This window comes from Epargyreus clarus, unplaced genomic scaffold (genome assembly GCF_041222505.1).
Source record: "Epargyreus clarus isolate Ecla_fem2 unplaced genomic scaffold, WU_Ecla_fem_2.2 ptg000035l, whole genome shotgun sequence".
NCBI classification, from domain to species: Eukaryota; Metazoa; Arthropoda; class Insecta; order Lepidoptera; family Hesperiidae; genus Epargyreus; species Epargyreus clarus.
Window position 1 is genome coordinate 1,928,347 of NW_027332240.1, and position 27,346 is coordinate 1,955,692.

The following is a 27,346-nucleotide window of genomic DNA, read 5'->3' on the forward strand; positions in this document are numbered from 1 at the left end:
CGCGGTGTGCAATGGTAACAATAGTCAAAATAAACACCGCCAACCGGTCGCCTGGTGCGCGCTGTTTACTGTGTAAACTGCTTCTGAGAATCTGATTGTAAATGACATGGTGACAATCTCCTGAAACCGCAGTCCCACTGCTGGGCACGGGTGAAGTGTCTACAGTGATTTGGGCTGTACAATGCAGGGTACTAAGGCCTATGCATGCAGTCCACCTGATGGTAAGTGGCTACTGCCGCCCATGGACATCTGTAATCAACCCCAGACAGAATCAGATATTCCTACCCGAGGTCGGCCACAGATGCGCCGCTACCCCTGAGGACTAAGATGGAACGCCTCGGAAAAGTCTGTCTCCCTTACCACACCCTTCAAAACGGAACACAGCAGCGCCTAACACTGCTGTTATTAGGTAGAAATAGGTGTGGCGGTGGTGCCGCCGGAGTCGAACCACAAAGGGTTTTACCACCTTCAAAAGCCATAGACAAACTCCATGACGATCCACTTATCCCTCAGGAGTGGAAAATCATCTGTGATTTGCTTCAGTTGGTTACAGGTGTCCGTGGGCGACAGTGACAACTTATCAGGTGAACCGCATACACTATTTCAATATTATAAAATATTAGTTTTTGTCCGCGGCTTCGCCCGCGTTTAAAAGAAAGTAATATGACATACTAACATACATAAAACTGAAAATTCGCACCTTCATTGGAACGGCACCATCTGGCGAAAATTGGTCGTACCAACTCTGGAACCTTCGTGGGCTCATGGAAAACACCTTTGCTAAAGATCATCACTTGATCAAATGCATAGTTTACGTTAATCCTTACTAATATCGATTAAAATAATCGACTTTTTTGGTCCAAACGATCGATTCTTCAATTAATCGATCTTAGATCGCCAGTTCCCGTGGGATTTCCGGGATAAAAACTATTCTATGTCTTTTCTCGGGTCTCAGACGATCTTTGTACAAAATTTCATTAAAATCGATTCAGTGGTTTAGGCGTGAAGAAGAGACAACCAGACAGACAGACAGACAGAGAGACAGAGTTACTTTCGGATTTATAATATTAGTAAGGATAAGGATCATATTTTGAGTACCCATATTTTTAATACAGGTACTTTGTTAATATGACGATTTTCACCAATTGTGGTAATTGAAGATTTTAATTTTAGATTGCCTCGTCCATAACGCGGCTGGTTTTAAAGGTGAATGGTGTATGCATTGGATGTATGTCTGTTCTTGGAAGCGTTGTGCAAGATGGCCCCGCCGACATGTGGATGATTTTTCCTTAAACTTGATTTTGTTCGCTTAAACTTCGATATATAGTCTGAAACCTAAAATTATTATCAACCCGTATGATATATTTGTCATCATGAAACAAATCAATGCATTTTACTTCTTTGTCACATCATTTACTGATAGTTAACTAGGGCAGCGTTTTTCAAAGTATGAGTTTCGACCCTCCGGAGGGTTTTATATCCTTTTTAATTTTTTTTCTATTAATTTCGTAGGCTATAAAAACTTCCTAAGACGAATCTATAATATATAATAATAATAATGTTAAAAATATTAATTAACTGAATTATTTAATTGACAAATAAGAAATAAGTAATAAGTTCTATTTTCAAATCAAATCATTTATTTTGCTTAATATAGGTATACAGTTGTTATATCCTCAAAATTGTCCTCTATATTACACCTCTTAGAGGTATGCAAAATTTTAATTAATACATAATTGTCTTCTTATTATTCAAATTAAATTTTAAACAGTCAATTTATAATTGTTTAAGGTGGTAATTTATTACATTCATATAAAAACTAAAAAAAACTCTTTACCTGGGGAAATTGAAAAATCGCCCGAGAAGGTGATATTAAATAACATTACTGAATAGGAGTTAGTTGTTTTCGAAAACCGCACAGAAAAGTTAGTCAGACTATAGTTAAAGTTTTATGGCGCTTGAACTCTCTAAACTATAGTTAAAGTTTTATAGCTGATGGGCACATAGTGCTCCATGGTATTCGATGAAGGTAATGGAATTTTAGTTAGGAAACATACAGGCTGGCTGACGGCTGGACATCGATTAACCTTATTGTGGCCGCCTGTATATACTTTCGACGCTCGTGTGTCGCTAAACGTCATCTGAGGATCCGTTTAATGTTACGCGGATGGTGGTGAGCGGAAGCGGGAGCGATTTTTGTTATCAAACGTTTGGTTGTATTGAGTGAGGCCTTTAGAAAGAAACGATTCGTCTTTTGCGTTTTTTTTATAATATAGGATTAGCAGACGAGCATGCAGTCCACCTTATGGTAAGTGGCTACTGCCGCCCGTGGACATATATCATCAACCCCAAATAGTATTACATATACCTACCTCAGTCGGCTACATATGCGCTGCTATCCCTGAGGACTAAGAACTCCTCGGAAAAGTATGTCTCCTAAAGGAGGGGCATCGATTAACCTTATTGCGGCCGCTCGATACTTTCGACGCTCGTGTGTGACTAAACGTCATCTGAGGATCCGTTTAATGTTACGCGGATGGTGGCGAGCGGAAGCGGGAGCGGTTTTTGATTGTGGTCTTGTCTTGTATTAGGCCTTTACGCTCTAAAGCCCAAACTTCAGTTTACTTGAAATCATGAATTAGTCAAATCATTATTTTTTTATTTATCCGCCACTGTTGAATACAGATTACCTCAGTGTTATTCCGATTATTGCTATTGTCCACATCACTTGGCGAAGTGTCTATTGACAGGACACTAGCACCACCGTTAGCCATTAGCGACCACACATCAAATAACGCCGCTTAACTTTGTGGCGTTAAAATAATAGACACTTTCAACACACACACACACACACACACACACACACACGCACGCACACACACACAGACAGCCTCGCTAGGAATCCGTGTCCTGGGTGCTATGGATACACACAAAGACGAATTTACAAACACCCAGACCCAGAAAAGATATCCAAATTTATCATTCAGATATCTTGCCGGGGAAGGAACCCGGAACTCTATGCGTGTCACACCGGCATGGTGACCGCTCTGCCACGCGGGTCATCACAGTCAAGTTATGGTGGTAGAATCCTCTGTTCGCCTTCGGCGGCAACACCGCCACCAATCCTACTTGGGGTTGATTATTGATGTCCTTCGGCGGCAATAGCCACTTACCATCAGGAGGACTACATGCTCGTCTGCTACTCTTATCTTATATATAAAATTCTCGTGTCACAATGTTAGTTACCGTACTCCTCCGAAACGGCTTTACCAATTTTCACCAAATTTTATATGCATAAAAAATAACATTAATCCTGTAGCTATAGATATATTTTGTCATTATCATATCGATGTCGCGAACCCATAAAATTATACCTTACGAAAATTGCTCAATATGCCTAAAAATTTTTTTCAAGAACACAAACAAAGGTTGAAAAATTATAAAAGTATTATATAAAAAAATTAAGAAGTATAAGCCGTGGACGCCGCGCCCCTACAAAATTGTTTAACAATAAATTATTTCTGGTACCACTCGCTCTTACAACTTTGTCACCCACACGCACACTAACGGACCGCAAATACCGTGGGTGCCATGGACACACACAAAGACGAATACACAGACACCCAGACCAGATATCCAAATTCATTATTCAGATGTCTTGCCTGGTGATCGAACCCGGGACTCTTTGCGCGTATCGTGACCGCTCAGCCACGCGGGTCTTCAGAGTTAAGATCTATAAACTATACAAAGCCGTGCCTTTACAAATTGTTTAACAATAAATTATTTCTGGCACCACGCGCTACTACAACTTTGTCACCCACACGCACACTAACGGACCGCAAATAACGCATTTTGACTAAAACCGGCGACCTAATCGCACCATTAACATATTTGTTGCATTTCTGTGTAGCTGCTGTACGTGTAGGCATTCTGAGGCGTTCCGAGGAGTTCAGAACGTGTGTTAGGTTTGGAAAATAATAGCTTGTGTGTACGAGTATGTATGTACACATGTGAGAAGTTGTGATTCTTTTGAGTATTCCGTAAAAAAGAGTGCGTGTTCAGTGTATACGCACAAGAAGCGAATAAAAGAAAACAAATATATTAGAAAGAATATGAGTGTCAAATAGTAAGAATTCATAACATATCGTATAGTATCATATGTAAAAATATAATATTTAAAATAATTTTGTTGGTAACCTGCAAAACAGCGACATTGACTTACTAACTATAGTCTGATTCAGAATTAGGTGTCCAAAATGTAAACAAAGAAATGTCATTGTCAAAAAAGCACTACATGTATTGTAAACATTAATAAATTGACAAGAAACTAAAACTTTAAGAAACTCAACAAAAAACAAATATTTAAAAACTACACACAAGTTAACAAACGCGCTATGAAAACGAGAAAACATTAAAGTTCGACCACGATCACGAAAATGAATAACATCAACTACGAAACTTAAAAATGGCGGCACAAAAAATGTTTTGGATCCCGATTGTGTTACCATTATCACATTTTAATTTCCTACCATAAACCTTGTTTTTATTATTATTACTGTATGGAACGAAATTGAGTTAATATAAATATTAGAAAATATTAATTGATCTTAATTTATTTAGATAATTATTTTATTATCGTTGTATTACTTTAATATTGTCAAAAATAAGAAACTACAGTTTGAAACGTATCCTCTTGATAGGTCAACAACAAATAGGTAAGCAGTGATAGCCTAGTGGTTAAGAAACGCGGCCTCTCGATCGAGGGGTCCGAGGTTCAAATCCCAGGCACGCACCTCTGATTTTCAAATTTATGTGCGTATTAGAAATTAATTATCACTTGCTTAAACGGTGAAGGAAAACATCGTGAGGAAACCTGCATACCTGAGAGATTTATAAAAAATCTTAAAGGTATGTGAAGTCTACCAATACGCACTTGGCCAGCGCGGTGGACTATGGCCTAATCCTTCTCATTCTGAGAGGAGACCCGTGCCCAGCAGTGGGACAGTAATGGGTTGATGATGATGAAGGTCAACACCTTTGTTTACATTTTGGACACCTAATTATGAATCGGACTATATATAATATCGATGTTAGTTGACAACTTGTGACAAAACTAGGGGGTAGGTCTAAAACACATTCAAATTCTATGACGTAATAGGTAGTAATACAAGAACGAGCTCTCATGATGACCACAACCAATTAAGCGAACGGGGTGTTCGCTTGCGTCGGCGATGGGCAATGTCCATTTGCGCCGCGCGTGCCGACGCAAAGGCATTCGTCATTACGCCGGCAAATGAAATACGCTTCAATAAAGACGGCACTGGGTTGTAATGTCGAATGTCGTTTAGGGCGTGTTGCTAACTGGCGCTAGAGAATGCTTTGGAGGTTAGAGAACTTTTCCATAATTGACCCTCGTCTGGACAGGGGTCTCCTCGTGGCCACGGTTGATGGCGCTAGTCAAGTATGAATCAGTAAACTTCACATACCTTTGACAATATTTTTAAAGAACTCTCAAGCGTTTAGTTTTCCTTGCGATGTTTCTTCTTTATTGTTATAGCAAGTGATAATTAATTACCAATTTGTTTATTTTAAAAAGTCAAGAGACATGCCTGGATTTGGCCTTGAACCTCACGCTTGGTGGAGTATACTTAAACCTTCTTCTTGTTGGTGAGAGACTCACTGCTGACTCTAGGGCTCTCCTAGAACAAACGTATAGTCACCACGCTTGGCAATGCGCGTTGGTGACAGCAGAAGATGGATAAATTAGCGAACTGGGTGTTCGCTTGTGTCGGCGATGGGCAATGTCCATTTGCGCCGCGCGTGCCGACGCAAAGGCATTCGTCATTACGCCGGCAAATGAAATACGCTTCAATAAAGACGGCACTGGGTTGTGATGTCGAATGTTGTTTAGGGCGTGTTGCTAACTGGCACTAGAGGTTAAAGGACTTTGTCGTCAACCCATTACTACCCGACGCTGGGCAAGTGTGGTATAGACCGCGTAAAACTGCTAGTCCGCTCTGAATAAAGAAATGAATCGCGTCGCCATAGTAAATTGTATGGCTACACCTGCTCGCAACAACTTCAGAGCGGACTAGCAATTTGGCGCGGACTGTACTATGGTACACCGCTATTGTGGATTCGAAGACCTTTAAAAACATTTGTTCAAGAACTCTCAAGCGCGTAGTTTTCGTCACGGTAACATCCTTCGCTATTAAAACAAGTAGTCAAATATTCCTAATTTTGAAAAATCGGAGGTAACTCATCCCATCAGAATGTGGATGGGTGGAGAGGACGTTGTTTACAAATGGATGGACTGTTCTCGAGGGTTGTATTAATAGTGTTAGAGAGTCACTACTGGAAATAGGCTCTACTAGAATGTGCTAAAGTCATGCGAGTATTGGTACACGTTGGTGACTGCATTAAATTAGTTAAGCAGGAAGCTCGATGTTCAAAATTAAACTCTTTTAAGCTGAAACATAAGCTATTTTTAAGCCTAAATACAAATATTCTAGCATGTCCGAGAATAACATTAAATATGAATAACACTAAAAATTAAATTTAATGAAAATGTTAATCTTTAACACAACACCGGCGAATCATTTACTCTCACCGCCGCACTGTTGCCCTGATCCATAATTCTGAATAAATTGCATCTACACTAAGGCTTAAACTATAAGGGATTGCACAGACTAGCGACTTTATAAACGCGGTCAGCAGTTTAGGTGTTTTGGAAGCTAAATGCAGCGACAAACTGTTCAAAATCCCAGACATAAAAGGCCTGTCGTGGTCGAGTCGCGTTGAACGCAGTTAGTCGCAAAAATGTCACACAATTTGACGCCAAAACGTAATAGACAATCAAAGCAGCCGCTAAAGCGCGCGTTATCGATACCCCGACCGAACGCACCTAGTCGCCGAAACGCATAACAACATTAATGTCGCTGAAACGCCCATTTCATTGCCAAGCCCGAACATGACGCCAAAACGCGATACAGCATTAAATGCAGTCGCTAAAACGCGTGTTTCTAATACAACTACCGAACACACCGAGTCGCCAAAATGTGATGTAGGATTCATACTGTCCTTACAACATGCGTTTTCGATGCTGCGACCGAACACAGCTAGAAGCCGAAACGCGTAGCAAGGTAAATAGAGTCGCTATAACGCGCGTTTTTAATACCGCGATCGAACGCAGCTAGTCGCCAAAACGTGATGCAGGATCAATACAGTGGCTACAACGTTTTCGACACCGCGACACGCCGCGATACGCAAAGCATCAATGCAATCGCCGAAACGCGAATCGCTGGTAAAAGTAGCCAGTGTAGAGCCGTAAATAAGCTCCAAGATTGCTCCAATATTACAGACCACAATATCGAATTTCGTTACCTGTAACCGCCGGATAAAATATCGTTGTGGAGAGCTAACGAGCAAACTTAAACTATAGTCTATGGGTACTCGAGATGTTTTTAAAGACTGATTCATCGTAAGGATTCTGTAGGAGTAGGTTCAGGAGTGGGATATGGGTGGTTTTGAAAGTTCTGTTGGCGACGTACATATGACGTGATTAGATACGAATACAAAACGGTTTTTAGGGTTCCGTACCCAAAGGGTAAAGATAGGGTTCCTCTATTACTAAACCTTCGCTGCCTGTCCTGCCTGGCTGTGTGTCACAAGGCTCTATCTTGTGAATCGTAATAGCTAGACATTTGATTTTTTTACAGTAGTCAGTAAAATTTTTCAATGCATTTACTTCTATTACTATTATGATAAAAAATACTAAAAATAAAAAAAAAAATGGTAGGTACAGAACACTGCATTCGACTCGCACTTGGCCAATTTTTTTTTTTTAATTACACCAAAAAAGTACAACTTCTAAAGTGTGTACATTAGTACATATTTGCTTTTATTTTTGTTTATTATAGAAGTAACAGAACATCCAGTGCTTAACACTGGCACAATTATTGGGCAGAAATAGGTCATTAACAAATTGATCTGTTCTCAAAATATGAAGCAAACACAAATGTTTCCTGCACTATCACCACACGGTCCCTTAAATTCCGTTTAACATTCCTGGCCCTACCCAGTCAACACTATCTCTTAACCGCTAGACATTTTTTCGACAGTACCCCTTATCTTGGTACCAAATTGGCTTCTTAATGTTACATTTTTGAGTTCATTTCGTGTAGCTGGGGCAGCTTTGACTAAGATATCGGACTAAATGTGACGCATCATAAAATCATGTAACATATTCTAAACATTCGGGGTTACTTGAGAGATTTTCTATAGGAATCGTTTTGATGGTAGCAATATCTTGAATGTTTATTTATTTCTACCTAATAACAGCAGTGTTCTGAACTGTATTCTGGTAAAGAGAGACATAGTGTGATCCTAGGCGTTCCAACTTAGTCGCAGGCAAGCAACTAGCAACGCATCTGTAGCCGACGTAGTGGTCACTTACCATTAAGTGGACTGCATGGTCATCTGCCTATATTATAAAAATAATGTATGTTCAGAAATTTTAACACAAAAAGTCATCGAAGCGCAAAGCACCACCCCAACCTCCCTCTGACGCCTGTACACTTTGCACTCTAGGTTCATTGTACGCGAATAATTAAAATAGTGATGAATCATGATCATCATTATCACTGATGATACATTATCACATAATAATCCCACTAATATCAACAGACATTGGACGTGCCGATACTGGCGGGACAAACAAAAACAAATTTTCCTGTACAATATTTTGACAGGCACAGCCCGTGTCTGCGTGGCTTTGTTACGGTAGTTATAAAAACAACAATACAAATAAACGCTTTCTACACTCACAGCCCCACACTAGGATTCCCTGTATCGTGGGTGCTATGGATACACACAGAGACAAATACACACACCCAGATCCAGAAACAGAAACCTAAATTCATCATTTAGATATCTGTTTGGCCGAGGATCGAATCCGGGACGGGAAGACCGGTACGATGACTGCTCCGCAACGCGGGTCGTCACATATTTTATCGATTTTGGGAACCCTTATCGATAACCGACTTAATCAAATCCACATGTACTTCATTCTTGAATGGAAACATTATTTTTCATGACAAATTTATTATGACACACATTAAATCCTAAAAAAAATAGTGCCATGTTCAACAAAAATGGTCCTTCGAGCCGGATTTGAACCGAAACGTGTTGATTGTCAACAGGTGGGCGGCGTGGTCCGCCATGGGGTGTTTCGGCTCACCGGGTGCCAAAAGCGGCAGCGGGGACGGAGACGACCCCAAGTGGCAGAAGCGTCGCAGCGATGCGATCACCCGGCAACTGCAGAAGGATAAGCAGGTGAGTTACCAAAGAGTATAAACGACCATTCTTATGCATAGGTAAAAAGAAGCTTTCTATTTATGACAAACTTTCTTGACAAGCTTTCTATTTATGGCACAAAGTTAAATTCCGAATAAAAATATCAAGTTATGCTATCTCTGTCTGACAGGAGCTTTAGCAAATTCAATCAATTCCCCTTTTGATAATAAAGTGGCCATGCCTCAATGAGCCACCTCGGAAGAGCAGTGTATCCTCCTGATGGCATAATGACACAAGAGAACCCCCCATTTATGGCTATTGTAACGCTCTTCTCAAAACATGCTGACGTAAAGGCATTCTGACTGACAAAATCTGACTTATATATAAGGACCATCGTAGACCTAAGCAGCGACGGCGCATCTGTGACCAGTTTCAGGTGGAACCCCTGTTTTATAAGGAATTAATTATAGATGTCATTTTCGATCGGTGTGTACATGCCCAGCGACCACATACCATTACGCAGACTAAATATTCGTTTGTCTTATAGAATCTTATCTATAAAGAATATTTAAAAAAATCCTGACCAAATTGCCTCTCAAAACAAACGGCTTTAGCAATAGAGGCCACGACTTACGCACAGCATTATACTTAATTGATAATAAACATTTAGTGCTTCAACTCCGCAACATATCTATTTATTTATTAGCCACATAAAAATGAGAATGCCATCTAAAAATGATGGCATTAAAAAAAAAGAGAATAAATATTATTAAAAGACAAACCCACTGAGTTTCTTACCGGATCTTCTCAGTAGAGGTCGCGTTCCGATCCGGTAGTAGTTTAAGAAAAATATTGTACCTGACAATTTGTTAGTGCCGTCGTTGGCCTATACAAAATAAATATATTTCATTTCATTTCATAAATGAGGACGCCATATATGGACACCATTTTACCTGCTCACCATCAAAATTCCAGTTGTACCGGGCGACGCATCGACTCCTTCTGCTGGGCGCTGGCGAGTCCGGCAAGTCGACGATCGTGAAGCAGATGCGGATCCTCCACGTGAACGGCTTCTCGGACAAGGAGCGCCGGGAGAAGATCGAGGATATCAAGAAGAACATCCGCGACGCCATACTCGTTAGTATTTAATTTTTGGAGGTGGTAGAACCCTTTGTGGTTCGACTCCAAGCGACACCACCGCCACACCTATTTCCGCCTATTAACAGTAGTGTTAAGTGCTGCTGTGGTCTGGTTTAAGGGTATGGTAAGGTTGAAATATGTGAATACCGACCGTCTTACAAATGAAGCGGTCATCTTAGTTGTCAGGGTTGAAAATCTGTGATCGGCTTCAGGTACAATCCCTATTTTATATGGAGTTGGTTAGCTTATATCCATTTACGCACATTGCCGCTTACCATCAGGTGGTGTGATCTCAGATAACACTGCAACCCTTCAGTTTATAACAGATGGCTGCAGAAGTTGCTCCGGCGTCAGATGGACTTGGTAATTTGAAACAAAAAAAAATATTTTTAGAATACTATCTGATATTTTCCATTTGTTAACGTTTCAGACAATCACGGGTGCAATGAGCACGCTCACACCACCCATACCACTCGAGAAGCCAGAGAACAAAGCACGCGTTGACTATATACAGGCAAGTATCCCCACTTTAATAGGTTAGGGTTAGGTTAGGTTAGCAAATCTAAAGCATAGCTTAGGAATACTCTACATGCATTTATAATTCGAATAATTATCTTAAAACACATCAGTATTTGTAAAAGGCACCTGTAAAAACAGATGATTGATTAAAGAAATGCGCATGCGCCACAATCCAGCCAGACCTTCTGCCTTCATACCTATATATTTCATTGGAACTAATATAACATGTGAAGGTGGTAGAACCCTTTGTGGTTCGACTCAGGCGGCACCACCGCCACACCTATTTCTACCTAATAACAGCAGTGTTAGGCGCTGCTGTGCTCCGGTTTGAAGGGTGTGGTAAGGGAGACAGACTTTTCCGAGGCGTTCCAGCTTAGTCCTCAAGGGTAACGGCGCATCTGTGGCCAATCTCAGGTAGGAATATCTAATCCTATCTGGGGTTGATTACAGATGTCCATGGGCGGCAGTAGCCACTTACCATCAGGTGGACTGCATGCTCGTCTGCTACTTTTATATTATAAAAATAAAATAACATAGTCTATACGATGTTTTAGCGAGTTCTGAGGTATTATCATTTTGGTTATCAAGCAATAAAAAAGTGCACCATTAGAAATAGTATTCCACTCTATCAAATGGTATCGAATCAGGATTCCGTTATAATATGGTCTCTATAATGGTCATACTATTCTCTATCTATCGACGACCCTCGTGGCGGAGCGAACACCACACCGGTCGACGCCCAAAGGGTTCGATCCCAGGCCAGACAGATATCTGAATGATGAATATAGATATCCCTTCTGGGTCTGGGTGTTTGTGTATTCGTCTTTTTGTTTGACCATGGCATCCACGATAATGGGAGTCCTAGAGTAGGGCTGTGAGTGTGGAAAGCGTTTCTTTTATAATGGATCAGTGTGGCTAACCTGTTTTCTGTGATTCCAGGACGTGGCGTCGCAGCCTGACTTCGACTACCCGCCGGAGTTCTACGAGCACACGGAGGCGCTGTGGAAGGACCAGGGCGTGCAGCGCACGTACGAGCGGAGCAACGAGTACCAGCTGATCGACTGTGCCAAGTAGTCAGTATCTCTGACTCTCTCTCTCTCTCTCACACACACACACACATTCTTTCATGCTTATCTTATCGCTTTAAACCTAATGCCAAGTAGTGAGTATCTCTGTTTCTCTCTATCTCTCTCTCTTTCTCTCACACACACACATATTCTTTCATGCTTATCTTATCGCTTTAAAACCTAATGCCAAGTAGTCAGTATCTCTGTTTCTCTCTCTATCTCTCTCTCTGTCTCTCTCTCTCACACACACACACACACACACGCACATAAACACATATTTTTTCATACTTCTCTTATCGCTTCAAACCCTAATGCCAAGTAGTCAGAACCTTTATAAGTTTCAAATTCCCCACTACATACTCTCTTTAATACATATGAGAACCCTGTAATACGAAGTGCAAATTAAATAGTGTCTATATCACACATTTTTATACCGAGGTCCCCACATAATCTACAAATTTTAGTGTTTTAAATCTCTTTCTCTTTGATTTGACTATCTCAATGGGACTAGACCCTAAAAGAATATGCTCTCATTTTCTCAATGTGAATTTGTCCAAAGACCTCTCTTTAATTCTTTTGTTCTGCCTCGATGGGAAACTTTAAAGTTTTATGCTCCCTATCTCTTTCCTTCGCCTGTACCCTCCTTTTACTATAAGAATAAATCATAAATCTATGTGTCGTCTACTGCCGTGCTTCATTTCTGCCCCCTTCTGATATCCTGACTAATCTTTATTCTTATTTTTACATCAGCTTCTGATTCAAGTCTATCATGGTCTCCCCTGAATCGTTCTTTTCTCTTTATTTTTCTGCTAATCAGCTTTTTCGATCTACTACTGTCCAGTTTCCACCAGTTTCTGATTCATCTGTATCTAAATGTGAATCCACTCTTAATGTTTTGTTTTTATCTATTTTCCCCCAGTTTCCTGGACCAGGTGCACATAATAAAGCAGCCGGACTACACGCCGACGGAGCAGGACATCCTGCGTTGCCGTGTGCTCACCTCCGGCATATTCGAGACACAGTTCGTTGTCGACAAAGTCAACTTCCAGTGAGTATTGTAAATCATTCTGAACGTTGAATGAGTGAGTCGGTCAATTATCTTAATCTTAAGTGATTTTGATGTAGCGAAAGGATCTAAAATTTATTCGACGGCAAATTTAATTTGTAATATAGTAACAGCAAATGAGTATGTAGACGACATGATAGTATGTGGTTACTGCCGCCCATGGGCATCTGTAATCAACCCCAGATAGGATTGGTTTCCTACCTGACGTTGGCCACAGATATGTTGCTATCCTAAGTTGGAAAGCCTCGGATAATCTAAATATGTCTTCCCTACCACACTTTTCAAAACTGAACGGAGGTACGCTTAACACTGCTGTTATTAGGCACAAATATGTATGTTATGCCTCTGGGGTCGAACCACGAAGGGTTCTCCACCTTCTAATTGCCTAACGTCTTTGAAGCCAGATGTTACAGCTAGGTAAGGCTGCATCATCTCTTAAACCCTTTCACCGATCCACGTGGTTTGTTAAGGGTTCTTTTGGGTAAAAAGTGTGTGTTTTTTTAACCCTTTCCATTCACCTTTCCAGCATGTTCGACGTGGGCGGTCAGCGCGACGAGCGACGCAAGTGGATCCAGTGCTTCAACGACGTGACCGCGATAATATTCGTGACCGCTTGCTCCTCGTACAACATGGTGCTGCGCGAGGACCCCACGCAGAACCGCCTGCGGGAGTCGCTCGAGCTGTTCAAGAGCATATGGAACAACAGGTGCGCGTGTGTGTGTGAGTGTGTGTGTGTTTATGCCATTGCTAATGGGTCTCAGTGTGTATGTGTGTGTGTGTATTTATGCCATTGCTAATGGGTCTCAGTGTGTCTGTGTGTGTGTGTGTTTGTGTAATGTCAATGCGTCTCGGTATGTGTTTGCTCCTGGATCTTTGCATGTGTGTACTTTGTGAGGGTGCGTGTTCGTGTCTTTATGTGATGACGCAAGTCTATCTGTGTTTGTTAGAGTGTGTGTGTTTGATCGTGTATGCGTGCGCTTCGAATCAACATAGTTTATTTGACGTTGGTTGTCGAATGTTGTTACATTACGCTTATTTATTTTTTTCCCCCTATCAGGTGTTCAGGATTATATATATATTTATAATTCTAGTGTCACAATGTTAGTTACCGTACTCCGAAACGGCTTTACCGATTATCACCAAATTTTATATGCATATTCTATCATACTATCTCATTTCTATACCCCTAAGTGATAAGGGTTGTTCACCCTTATTTTTTTTTTTATTTATATGGCAAACAACGTTTGACGGTTCAACTACTATTTAAATAAAATTGTAAGATTAATGCATTTTCTCGATTGAATCGGCCCCCTCTTTGTCCGCTCACGTGGCAATGAATTTGTACAGCCCGAAAATGATGTCCGTATAAACGCATTTCTTCTCACATTCCTCGGCAGGTGGCTGCGCACGATATCAGTGATCCTGTTCCTGAACAAGCAGGACCTGCTCGCGGAGAAGGTGTTGGCCGGCAAGTCCCGGCTGGAGGAGTACTTCGCGGAGTTCGCGCGCTACGCGACGCCGCCCGACGCGGCGCCCGACCCGCGCGACCACCCCGACGTCGCGCGCGCCAAGTACTTCATCCGTGACGAGTTCCTGGTGAGTGAGGGGCGATTTGGTGACGCTGATATCGATATGTACACGATATCGCTATCGCAAATATATCGATATTGTTGACATATTGATATCTTAAATATCAATGTCTCGAATATCGATATGTCAACAATATCTAAAATATCGATATCACACATATCGATATTTTAGATATCGTCGTTACGATATCGTTATCACAATAATCGATAGTAAAGTATATGATATCGATATTTCAAGTATCAATATATCGATAATTTTCCACATCGATATTTCTTTTCAATGACTGTATCGTATCAGTATAGGATCAATATCGATATTTTGGTAAATTGGTATCGATATTGTCGTATATTAGACACAAGGGTGTACCCCTACGTGCCTGGTGAGTGTGTCCCCCGCAGGCAAGGGCAGCTGGGGGTATCGACCCGTGCGACCACCCGGACGTCGCGCGGGCCGTTACTTCATCCGCGACGAGTTCCTGATGAGTGAGGGGCGATGTGGTGACGCTGATGTCGATGTTCTCGATATTCGGTATCGATATTTAAGATGTACGCTCACTAGCTGCAGCTCGCCATGACATGCCTACACACGCGCGACCATCGGCGATCAATTTCACTCTCCACATAAAAAATACATTATCATTAATTTACAAATATATTAATATTGAAATTTAAATATTTTCCTTAACAGCGCATAAGCACAGCGAGCGGCGACGGCAAGCACTACTGCTACCCGCACTTCACGTGCGCCGTGGACACGGAGAACATCAAGCGCGTGTTCAACGACTGCCGCGACATCATCCAGCGCATGCACCTGCGCCAGTACGAGCTGCTCTAACGTAAGCGGTGTGTGCCACTCTTGTGTAACTAGCGAGCACTAGTGCCACCCGCACTTCACGTGCGCCGTGGACACGGAGAACATCAAGCGCGTGTTCAACGACTGCCGCGACATCATCCAGCGCATGCACCTGCGCCAGTACGAGCTGCTCTAACGTAAGCGGTGTGTGCCACTCTTGTGTAACTAGCGAGCACTAGTGCCACCCGCACTTCACGTGCGCCGTGGACACGGAGAACATCAAGCGCGTGTTCAACGACTGCCGCGACATCATCCAGCGCATGCACCTGCGCCAGTACGAGCTGCTCTAACGTAAGCGGTGTGTGCCACTCTTGTGTAACTAGCGAGCACTAGTGCCACCCGCACTTCACGTGCGCCGTGGACACGGAGAACATCAAGCGCGTGTTCAACGACTGCCGCGACATCATCCAGCGCATGCACCTGCGCCAGTACGAGCTGCTCTAACGTAAGCGGTGTGTGCCACTCTTGTGTAACTAGCGAGCACTAGTGCCACCCGCACTTCACGTGCGCCGTGGACACGGAGAACATCAAGCGCGTGTTCAACGACTGCCGCGACATCATCCAGCGCATGCACCTGCGCCAGTACGAGCTGCTCTAACGTAAGCGGTGTGTGCCACTCTTGTGTAACTAGCGAGCACTAGTGCCACCCGCACTTCACGTGCGCCGTGGACACGGAGAACATCAAGCGCGTGTTCAACGACTGCCGCGACATCATCCAGCGCATGCACCTGCGCCAGTACGAGCTGCTCTAACGTAAGCGGTGTGTGCCACTCTTGTGTAACTAGCGAGCACTAGTGCCACCCGCACTTCACGTGCGCCGTGGACACGGAGAACATCAAGCGCGTGTTCAACGACTGCCGCGACATCATCCAGCGCATGCACCTGCGCCAGTACGAGCTGCTCTAACGTAAGCGGTGTGTGCCACTCTTGTGTAACTAGCGAGCACTAGTGCCACCCGCACTTGTGGACTAAGCTGGATGCCTAAATAAACATTCGCACTTACCACAACGTTCAAATCAAAACACAACAGCGCTTAACACTGCTGTCATTAGCCATTATAATATTAGTTACGAGCATGTAGTCCACCTGGTGGTAAATGCCTTCTACCGCCCATGGATATCTGTAATCAACCCCAGATAAGATTATATTCCTACCTGAGGTGGGCTACAGCTGCGCTACCCCTGACGACTAAGCTGGAACGCCTCGGATAAGTATGTCTCCCGCACCATACCCGGTAAACCAGAACACAGCGGCGCTTAACGCTGCTGTTGTGATGCAGAAATAAATATATATAAATAGGTGTGCTGATTCTACCATATTTGCACATAGATACTACATGAAATCATTTTATTTCTTAAATTTAGTCGTCACAATTTAATAGGCCCATTTTGACACATGCCATCCTAATGTCATTAGTGTTTTAAACTAACTTTTTAGTAAGCAGTTTACGACCACGTAACGGCTAGAGCTTGCGACTTCAAAGCATTCGGAAGAAACCATAATTGATTACTTTCAAATAATCGAAAATTACCAATATTTAATAAAAAAACAATGTGTGACATACGACGCGCGCAATTTTTATATCTGCTAAAATACACTATTCTCCTAAACATGCCAAAACAATTACAAATTTAAAAAAATGTTAATTTTTCAGAATATCCACCGTGAACAACGGCCACAGTGGCGCAACCTGGCCACTGGAGCTCACTGCGCATGTCAACGTTCCGCGGCACACCACAACACACTTATATATATATTTATATCCATATTATTATATATATAAATGTAATATGTACGCAAGGCCGCCTCAGCGCCAGTGATTCGATGGTGAACTAAATGTTATTACGATTTGGATCGTATTTCTAATAATAAAACTGTGTTATATAAGCTACGTTTGTCGACAGACATTGAGCGTTTCAGACACGGACCGTGACAGATATATACTGTGTTTCGACGATATTCTGTTTGAAATGGTCAGATAAATTAATAATTTTATTTGTGTTTTGAATATAGAATGATCGTTCTAAGAACGATCTTAACCACAGACAAACATCGCACAATTTTATTTCTTTTCATAACTCGACCATAGATAATCGCACAATGAACTTTTTTTATAATTTATTAATAATCTGTGTCGAAATAATATTTTTTATTAGAAATATGATCGTAACGCGTAATAACACTTGGCAAATCATATATTCGATATACATAGGGAGTATGTACGTGCAATAATATCAAAAAGTATAAAATATAACTTGTTTCAATAAATAATTGAAACCAAAATGACAGCTTTTGTATTCGTTTCTCGCTCACACTCGAGAGGTAATCGTAGTGCGGTCAGTTTGAAATACAATCCGTATTGCAACAAGTTATATGTACTTTGTAAGTTAGATGCCAACGCATAGTAGTGTTTTGAAGTTTTTTAGTAAAATCGTATCTTAACTGCGTCATTTCATATAGATATAGGTTTAATTTGAAGCCATCTTTATATTATAATACGTCGCCATTTTTATAGGTTCTCGATTCTTCCATAAATTATAGAGTAACATCGTGTTGACATTAAGCACGGTTGGCGCCATTTTTATTGTGTAGACAGACTAAAAAGAAATACCAAACGAAGCCATAGATTCCTCTACTGTTATTTTTTTGTATTGTCGTAAATATATATGACTTGTATAATTATGTATGCATGAAATTGGACATTTAAAAACTATTTATTTTTAATTGTGAGAAAAATATACTATTTGTATGTAATATTTTCATTAAATAATGACCTGAATATTTATGAAATTATTTTTAGCATGCATTATGAATTATTTTGAAAAAACGTCAACTTTAAAATATATATATGCAACTTGACTTCTTTATATGAATTATCGAAAATTTTCTATTCAACACTCGAAAATATTTTCTCTAGTGCCTACTCCCTATGTGTAGATTTCTCTAGGATTTTCCCAAATTGTTTGCATGGTGTTGCGCGCTGGCAACATTGAATTCGAATGTGGAACGCGTTGCTACGTCACTACTCTTGTTTATGGTTCCCTTTTTTTCTCAACGGCAAAGATTATTTGATTTGTACAGACGGATTTATTTTAAAGGACTTTCTGGTATATTGATTAATGTTTATGTTTTTTTTGTAAGTTTAAAATTCGGACAAAGATAAACGTGTTATTCAGCCAAAGCTTGTTATTTATTTTTAGCATTTTTTTCGGCGAAGATTATTTATTCTTACAACCAAATTATAATATGTATTTAAATGAATATAAAAGTATAAGTTATACTAATAATCAAATACCTTAAGAGGTCAAATTTTTAAATGTTTTTTTTTTCAAAATTCAGTAGATTATAGAACGAAACGCAAGAATTGCCAATGGATTTGATTCCTAGGTCATAGTTGTATGAAATAAGCTTACTCGAGTTACTTGCTGGAATTTAGGCGTGTGTGTGGGTAGTATACTATGTATATGTATAATTAAATTATGTATAATATAATAATTAGGAAGAATTACTGTTCGTATGTCGGTTAGTTTGAACTACTGGGCCGATTTCTATATTGTCTTTATTATAAAATTAAACATAGATATTATTAGAGACATTCTTTTCCGAGGCGTTCCAGCTTAGTCCTGGGGTAGTGGCGCATCTGTGGCCGACCTCAGGTAGGAATATCTATCCTATCTGGGGTTGATTACAGATGTCCATGTGCGGCAGTAGACACTTACCATAATATGGACTGCATGCTCGTCTGCTACTCCTATAATATAAAAAATAATGCAGTTAAAAATAAAAACAGAAGTGCAATTTTTGCACTTATAACTTTGTCTTCTATACAATTGATATATTCTGACAAATTTTTCTATGTGTGTGGCGTTTTTCTAAAACAGTCATTTGAAATGGACGATTTCAATTTCCCGAAACAAAATGTTTTTAATATTTACGTCGATTTAATAAAAAATACGATCTTAAAAGCTAGACCTTATGATATTTGTTAAAAAGAAATGAATAATACACATTATTATTAGAGATTCGGAATAACATTGATAAATTCAATTTTCAAATATGTTCACTTAGGTAGTTTCGTCAACCTAACAATATTATGATGGCCAGTGGCACCTCTGTCACACGAAGTTTGTTGCACTATATAGGTTACGGTGGTGACGTAGGAATGCGTGTACTGGTCTCCCGGTTATAGTGAGTGCCAATTTAGTTTTTGTAAACTGCTCCTTCTATACATTTATATAGTCTATGGTATTTTATTTGAAGAGTTTTATAGGTTTTTTAGTCTATGGTATTTTTAAGAGGATCACTTTTTTATTTATATTGTTTTTTTTATATATGAGTTATTTTTTTAATATTTGGAATTTTATACAGCCTTATATAGTCTATGGTATTATGTTGAAGAGAAAATAGATATTTTAGTCTATGGTATTTTTAAAGGATACCTTTTTTTTGTAATTTGTTTTGTCTTTTTTGGTATTTATACGTTTCTTTGATATATTTTGGAATTTTATACAGCTATTAGAAATAGGAGGAAAATTTTTCCGTTATATTTTGACGCACACTCTGTTTTAACTAAAATTTAGTCGATGTATATATTTATAATATATAAAGACATTGCAAGCACATTTTGAAACAGCACAGGAATACATATTTTCAATATAGATACGCACAAAATATATAATATTATAAAAATATTTAATATAAAAAAATGTTTTGTATAATTTGCAATTATGAATGTATTTTTAGAATTATACATTTTCGAGGAGCAGTTTAACGAAATAATAAATTAATTATAAATCATTGTTTATATTAAGGATCATGTTTGCATTAACTTTGACCGGAGGCTGGTTTGAATGGGCATGATGACAAATTTTGAAATCCTCTTCTATAATGTATTTACATTGCTGCTTCCAAAAATCATATTATTTCGACAATAAATTGTGTATCAATGAAAATAATAGCATTTTTAAAACAAATATTGAATTAGGCGCGAAATCGCTGGCGGGTGTCATGGCGTCCGCGAGTGACGTCACGCTTCAATATCCCATAGAACAGTTCAAGCAACACGGTGATACGCCAAAAAAATGACTTTATTTCCCCCCGATTAGCGTTTTAGACAAGATAGTCGACCGCAGTATTTCATACTTTTATTTTATTGAAAATATTGAATCTTAAAACTACGTCATTTTTGAGAATCCTTTCAATATATTGTTTTTACTTAAATCATTTGTTCTTTGATTTTTTAATACTGTTATCATGCCCATTATACAAATATGTATTATACATTATTGTAGGTGATTACTGGCTTACACGTGTAACATAAATAATTTTCTATTTTCTTTTATATTAACACATATCATTTTGAACTGTAGGCAATGCTTTTTTTTATTCGTTTAAGATTATTGGGAATTTGCGTGTAATGTAACGCGAAAAGGAGTATTACATTATAATGTTATAGTGCGTGCGTTGTAATGTTACGCATATAACGAATATTACACTCGTGTAATGTTACAATGCGTGCGTTGTAAGGTAACGCAAAACCGAGTATTACACTGTAATGTTACAGTGCGTGTGTTGGTGTAATATTTCACGTTTTTAACACACGTTGTTGCACTATTGTAATGTAATGCTCGTTTTCGGAAGTTACATTGCAGTAAATTCTCAGTTAAAACTTTTTAGGGATGTCGCAAGGATATTACCGATAGATTTATTAGATAGATAGATTACCGCGTCGATAGTTATTATCAAAATGACGTCATTTTTATGACGTCAATGATACAACGCCATTCATGTTGAGACGAACTTAGCCATTGACTAAATCTATAATAATACCTGAGATTGAGGCCATATTTTTGGCGGTAATGTTCTTTTGAAGCGTTTGCGAATGGCTGCACTTAATACGTATTTATATAACACTTTTAATGAAAATATAATCGAATATCAGCATCGCCAGACTTTATTTGACCGAACAATGAAGAATATGTAAAGGTGTCGCACGAATACCTACGAGTTATTCTTTTATTTGCGACTCCGTGCCGAGAACAGACGAATATTCGACGAGTATCGAATACATCCGAGGAAGTTATAGAAATAATCGTATTCGTGCACTGAGACTAAGTAATTGTTGATGTCACATCGATAACAGACTTGCGACATCCCTAAACATTGACATTTATTTATTTAGTCTCGAAACTGTTAAATGAATTTTTGTAGCCAAATATACATTATGTATACAACTTTTTTTTGTTATTGCGTTTGCAATTTTCACAATCTCTGAATACAATTTGTGTCTGTATATTTTTGAACGGTTATTTTTTTCTATTTTTATTTTGTGTGAAGTGACGTTTCGTATACGCGTGATGTTGTTTGCAGTGATGTTATTACATTTTCCGTAATAAAAGTTTACAAAATAATAAAAATTGAACTATTATGCGTGTTATGTTAAGATTCATTTCTGAAATAATAATGAGTTGACACGTTTAGAAGATTTTTTAACTTATGTTCGAAATCGGCTAGTATTTGTTGCATCAAACATGTCTAAATATGAAGATACCTTATTTAGTTGATGCATTACTGTGCCTCGTATTAACCAAATTAACGAAAAAAGGGCTTTTCCTTTACAAATGCACTCATGAAGAGTCATCACAAAAATTAAGTCTTATTTAATATAGCATTTTGAAACTTATTTGGCAGCATGATAAGGAGGTATTCTAAGTTGAACAATGTTGTTATTTTTCATCTTAAATATTAATTAATACATAAAGTTTCTAGCATCACTCTAATATATTAGAAATATTATCTATATGTACAAAACTTGTCACACATACCAGAGAACTTCGTATGTATTAATGCATATATTATATATAGTAAAATTATATTATATAAAGAAAAATGTCATTTGCATCGCTGCAAACACATTATGCGATGTGCACGTTCCCCTGTTATATTAATTATACTGACGCTTAGGTTAAGTTAAAACAATTTTATTTTAGTTTGTTATTACGTCTTCCATATCTATAGCTAATTAATTATTATTTTCTTTTGTAATTAACTTTTTTTTGTTTGTAACTATTTTTACGTCTACAGTGTAACACGGCTGAACTTTGCTGTTTTAAACTTAGTTGTGTAGTATTGAGCTTTTAGTGTAATATAAGGTCCAAAGATTATCGAGAAAGCTCGTATGTAATGCGGGCCGGAATAATAGCAGTATTCGATTCAAATTTTATTTTTGGTTATGTATAAAAAAGTATATTTTCGATTCCCCTAAGTTGTGGACGGTTAGATAATGTGACTAATGCCCTAACGTAAATATTTTAACTATTATTTAAACGATTGGTTTATGTACTTACCGTGTTAGGTTAGTTGATTCGAAGAGATATATCTACGATTCTCGTTATATATTTTGTTTATGGTTTAAGAGGAATAATCGAAATTTTAGTGTATTTTTATTATGGTTGTCAAATATAAAAGTAATATAATAAACAGTTAGCGTTATAATTATCGTGAATGTGTTTTTATTTAACATAATATCGAGTAGATTTGAACGGGAAATATATTTAAAGGATCATAAAGTGTAATTTAAGGAATAAAACGCATATAATTTTAACTTAAACTCTAATATAGATATATTTTAATTAGCATTAAAGGTATATTATGGTCCTTAATATAATAATGTCTAGTTAGAGTCGGTTTGTATGTGCCATAAATTAAGTGTTGCCAGCGAAAACACCACAACCTAATGTTACCATATGAAAAAATTAAAAAGAAACATCAACAATGTGTACGTATGTACAATAAGTTAAAATCCTTCCTAGTATTGTAATTTAACAAGAAAACGCTATTATGCTTTATAATCGTAACACTGTCGTTATTTTTTTAAATATATATAAACTTATTGAAATTGTATTTTTTTCTCTTTGTGTTATTTTAAATGTTAAGTTTTACTTTTAAATTAAGTAGGCAAATATAACATACGTCTTAATATCGAGGTAATCATACATTACACGGTGCGTGGGGATGTTGCCTGTTCCTATGATTTCGCCAAATTGCATTACATTGTAACATTACAGGTGTGCTAATTTTGTTACACTAGTGTAAAATGCATATTCTTTTTGGTATTTTCATGCTTATTGCATACATTCTAATTTATTTTGTTTTTGTTAAAAAGATTGTTTGCCTCATGCCTCCATATTTGTGCTAAAGAATATTGAGTTCTAAAAATTAATATTTTACATTACGTATGTGTTTGGCTATTATCGCACGAATATTTTACATTTCGAGTCTTATAAATGTTTATGTCATTCATTCCCGGATTTGAAAGCAATAAATAGTAATAATACAATAAATAACAAAAACAATATGCTTTTTACATTAGTTAGTCCGTTTTGGCGCACCTGTATATCGGCTGTTATTTCTTCATCTTAAAATATATTTCTTTAGCTTTTTAGTGAGTATAGCTTAAAAATCTAATTTCTAAAGCGACAGTCCTCTGGCACCGCGCCCATAATAGAATTCATTGTGTAATTACAAATTAACACGGCGTTTTAAATACTTATTGTATATGTAACTTAAATAAAAACTATTTGGTAGCTATTTAAGTAAGTTAGTGTAACACAGTACGGAATGGGGAGTTAGTAGTGCTGGGGTTTTCTTGTCCTGCGCCTCTACCCACTAGTCGGATGCAAACCATGTTTGGTAAGGGTTGCTGGCTTATTAGTTTAAAACTTTTAGAATCATAATACGATTCTTACGAACCTAATGGAGTGTTGCTGAAATGATAATTCGTCAGTTAAGTGGTATGTGGTTCATTGCAAATATTTAATCAGGCTTATTTGGTGGTATGATAGTCGCAATATATGGCAAGTTTTGAGTAAAGAGAAGTTTTGTTTCGAAAGTATAAATGGTCAATATATGTATACCGCTAATTTTCTCTAGTCTGAAGAGATTGAAACCTGGATAAGGTTAGAGTTATAGATGTCCATTGACGGCAATTACCACTTAACTGCAAGAATGTGTAAACTGAAGTTATGAAATTATTTTTATTAATGTCTCATGACGTTATTATTTTAATAAAACCAAATCGTAATTAGACAATCGCGGAAATCTTTGAATTACAATACTTTAAGAATCTTGTGAAATCTGGCAATTTTATTGAGAGCTTATTTTGATCAGCTAGTAAGTCAGCAACTCCGCGCTTAGTTTAGATATTCTGTCAGAGTGACGGCGTGCGTGCACATACTAATAATATTTTCTATTAAACGGTGAGGGCATTTCGATGTTAGGTAAATAGCTAACCACAATGGACCTACTGCACATTGACATTACATACGTATTCTTGATATAAGCTAGAGGCGTTATCGCGAATCTCATTTGAACATAGTACGTGTAGACAGTACTAATGCTGAGCGTTCCATATTTTTCGCCACATTTTCTTAGACGGATTTCTGAAGTTGTAATATTTTACAGCCACTAGTACTGTCCCTCGTGTACTATATAATGCCGATAAAGTGCAATAACGTATTTGATATGTAAGTGAAGTTTTACGATAATTGTATATTGCTATCCGATCCCCGCTACCCTCGTACGATTTAAGAAAACGCAATAACAAGTGAGTCATGTAATATGTATAAAGTAGTATATAGCATATTTTCTATGGTTTTCGATATGTAGATGAAATACTGCCAGTGTCAATGTCAAATGGAACGTGTAAAGTTTTAGATTGTTGGTTTCGAGCGACCGTGTGTCACGGACAACTTGATTTCAATTGTAATTACTTCGACGCAGGAACTTTTGAATAGCGTAGTGTTAAAATAACTTTAGTTTGCGTGATCAGCTCCTTGACTAGTAGGTAATGTAACGTCCGTTGCCAATAACCAAATAGTATTGAACAATTCCTCCTTTTTTAATATATCTTTCATAGTAGATAAGTGAATGTACTTGCGCACAACATGAATGTGAGGACGGTATTCGAGTAACTTTATTTGTTTTAACTCTCGGCCGAAACACTGGATGCTTCGAGAAAGTGCAGCGCTGCCACTTGCGGAGATATACGGCGTATTTCTCTAGTTCGTGGCAGAGTTGCGTTTTCCATTCGTTTCTCGTGTCCAAGGCTTAAATGCAGCACTCGTCTGCAAATATTTTTGGTAATGTTTTACTGTCGTAGGCGATGGGAGTTGCGCTGTCCGCATGCCCTCATTAGATCTGTCTCGCTCTAGATATTAAAATGATGGCATTTATAATTAGTGCTCATAGATTTTTTTTCCATTCGTAGCTCGAACGTTTTCTCTCAATTTTTCGGTAGAGCGTTTTATTTCTAAATAGATATATTTTGTAGCATAGCTCAAACACACTTTGTTTAGAATTTGAGATCAGCACTTTGTATTCATTACTGACGGACTGCGGATTATGGTGTATTTACTCTTAATACCTACGTTTAAATATATACTGAAAATCTATATTTTTAACAAATTTAATTTTAAAAATATACCTAATTAATGAAATTCCTAAAGATTAAAAATGAAATTTTTAATATTTATGTGTATAGTAGTGTACTGCGAGGTGATTATTAATAACAAACGCTTATAATTTTATTGTTTCCAGAGAATCGCAAAGAGAATATATTATTTACTGTCCATGAAATTAATAATCTATAACTGATGTGTACACAAAAATCAGTGTTTCAGGCATTTTGAATCCGACTTAATGTATGTAAAAATAAATGTTGTTTTAAAATTGTGATTTTTTATTTCCACCCAAATCCCAACGTCTTCGTAAGTAATGTAAATGAAAGGCAATTAATATAAAAAATACTTTTATTAAAACCAAATGACACAGCAAACTTGCGTGTAACATTAAATGCAAATTGAAGCAAAGTTCAACAAACTATGTTTAAAACTGACGAGAGGTAAAACTTATAAATGCTAGTTATTTATTACGAATGACCCATATATACCGTACACATTATGATAGCAAAAATTCAATAAGTCTGGTATGACCCATAACTGGGCAAAGGTCCCACGGATTTCCGAAACGTGGGGTAGGCTAGAGCATAGCTGCTCAAATAATTATTTTTATACCCTACAACGTGAATCCAATATTTATGGATCATTCGTACATCTTACCGTTAACATGCGGACTTGCAAGGAAACAAAAATCATAAATAAATATTATTTACAAGTCTATGGCAATACACGAAAGGTACAACATCTTTGGACTCGCCTTATCTAAGACACCCGTTGGCATCTACGTTCATTATTAAAAATTGTCTTTCATAAAAATTGACAAAAAAATCATGAACTAATTCTTAGAATATCCATTTCTAGGCATGTCCTCGTTTCCAAAATAAATCCAATCAATTTTATGGAATGCTACTAATTTTGGAACTCTTAAAAAATCAAACAGGTCAAGTATGAGTCGAAAGATATCAAAAATTGTTAATGTGATTATATCACATTTAATTTTGAATTATTCAAAATATTTAATATCTCAGAGTGGTAAGGTTTATAAATCTTCCAAAGCAGTTAATTTTTATAGAATTATTCTGCTATTTTTTCGAGATTTAATAAAATATTCGAGAAACACAATATTTAAATGTTCCAGTCTCTATTGTTCTAAAAGTAATTAAAGATATTATTCAGAAATAAATTTATACATACAATCATAAATAAAATATATACAAATACTTGTGACAACATTTGAATACAGATTATGGATCATCTATAAATTAAGAAACATGTAACCGAGACTCATAAATTTCAAGTCTTGTGTAGTAATTCAATTGAATAATAATAAAAAATACAGCTGAATACAGAACCTCCTCGTA

General features: G+C 37.9%; 1 protein-coding gene across 3 annotated transcripts in view; it reads left to right on the forward strand.

Annotated features, from left to right (window-relative positions):
* The window catches only part of LOC140756445 (guanine nucleotide-binding protein G(s) subunit alpha), a 40,935-nt gene extending 21,525 nt beyond the window's left edge, over positions 1 to 19,410 (forward strand). For 2 of the 3 annotated variants that reach the window (XM_073091957.1, XM_073091955.1), the window contains exons 3-11: positions 9,201 to 9,333; positions 10,270 to 10,431; positions 10,865 to 10,948; positions 11,893 to 12,026; positions 12,940 to 13,068; positions 13,613 to 13,792; positions 14,484 to 14,682; positions 15,364 to 16,442; positions 17,183 to 19,410. In XM_073091957.1, coding sequence (XP_072948058.1) covers positions 9,220 to 9,333; positions 10,270 to 10,431; positions 10,865 to 10,948; positions 11,893 to 12,026; positions 12,940 to 13,068; positions 13,613 to 13,792; positions 14,484 to 14,682; positions 15,364 to 15,510 — 1,149 coding nt within the window. In that variant the 5' untranslated portion in view covers positions 9,201 to 9,219 and the 3' untranslated portion in view covers positions 15,511 to 16,442; positions 17,183 to 19,410. The remainder of the gene's footprint in view (positions 1 to 9,200; positions 9,334 to 10,269; positions 10,432 to 10,864; positions 10,949 to 11,892; positions 12,027 to 12,939; positions 13,069 to 13,612; positions 13,793 to 14,483; positions 14,683 to 15,363; positions 16,443 to 17,182) is intronic. The other variant, XM_073091956.1, reaches the window with a different exon arrangement.
* The last annotated feature ends 7,936 nt before the right edge of the window (positions 19,411 to 27,346 follow it).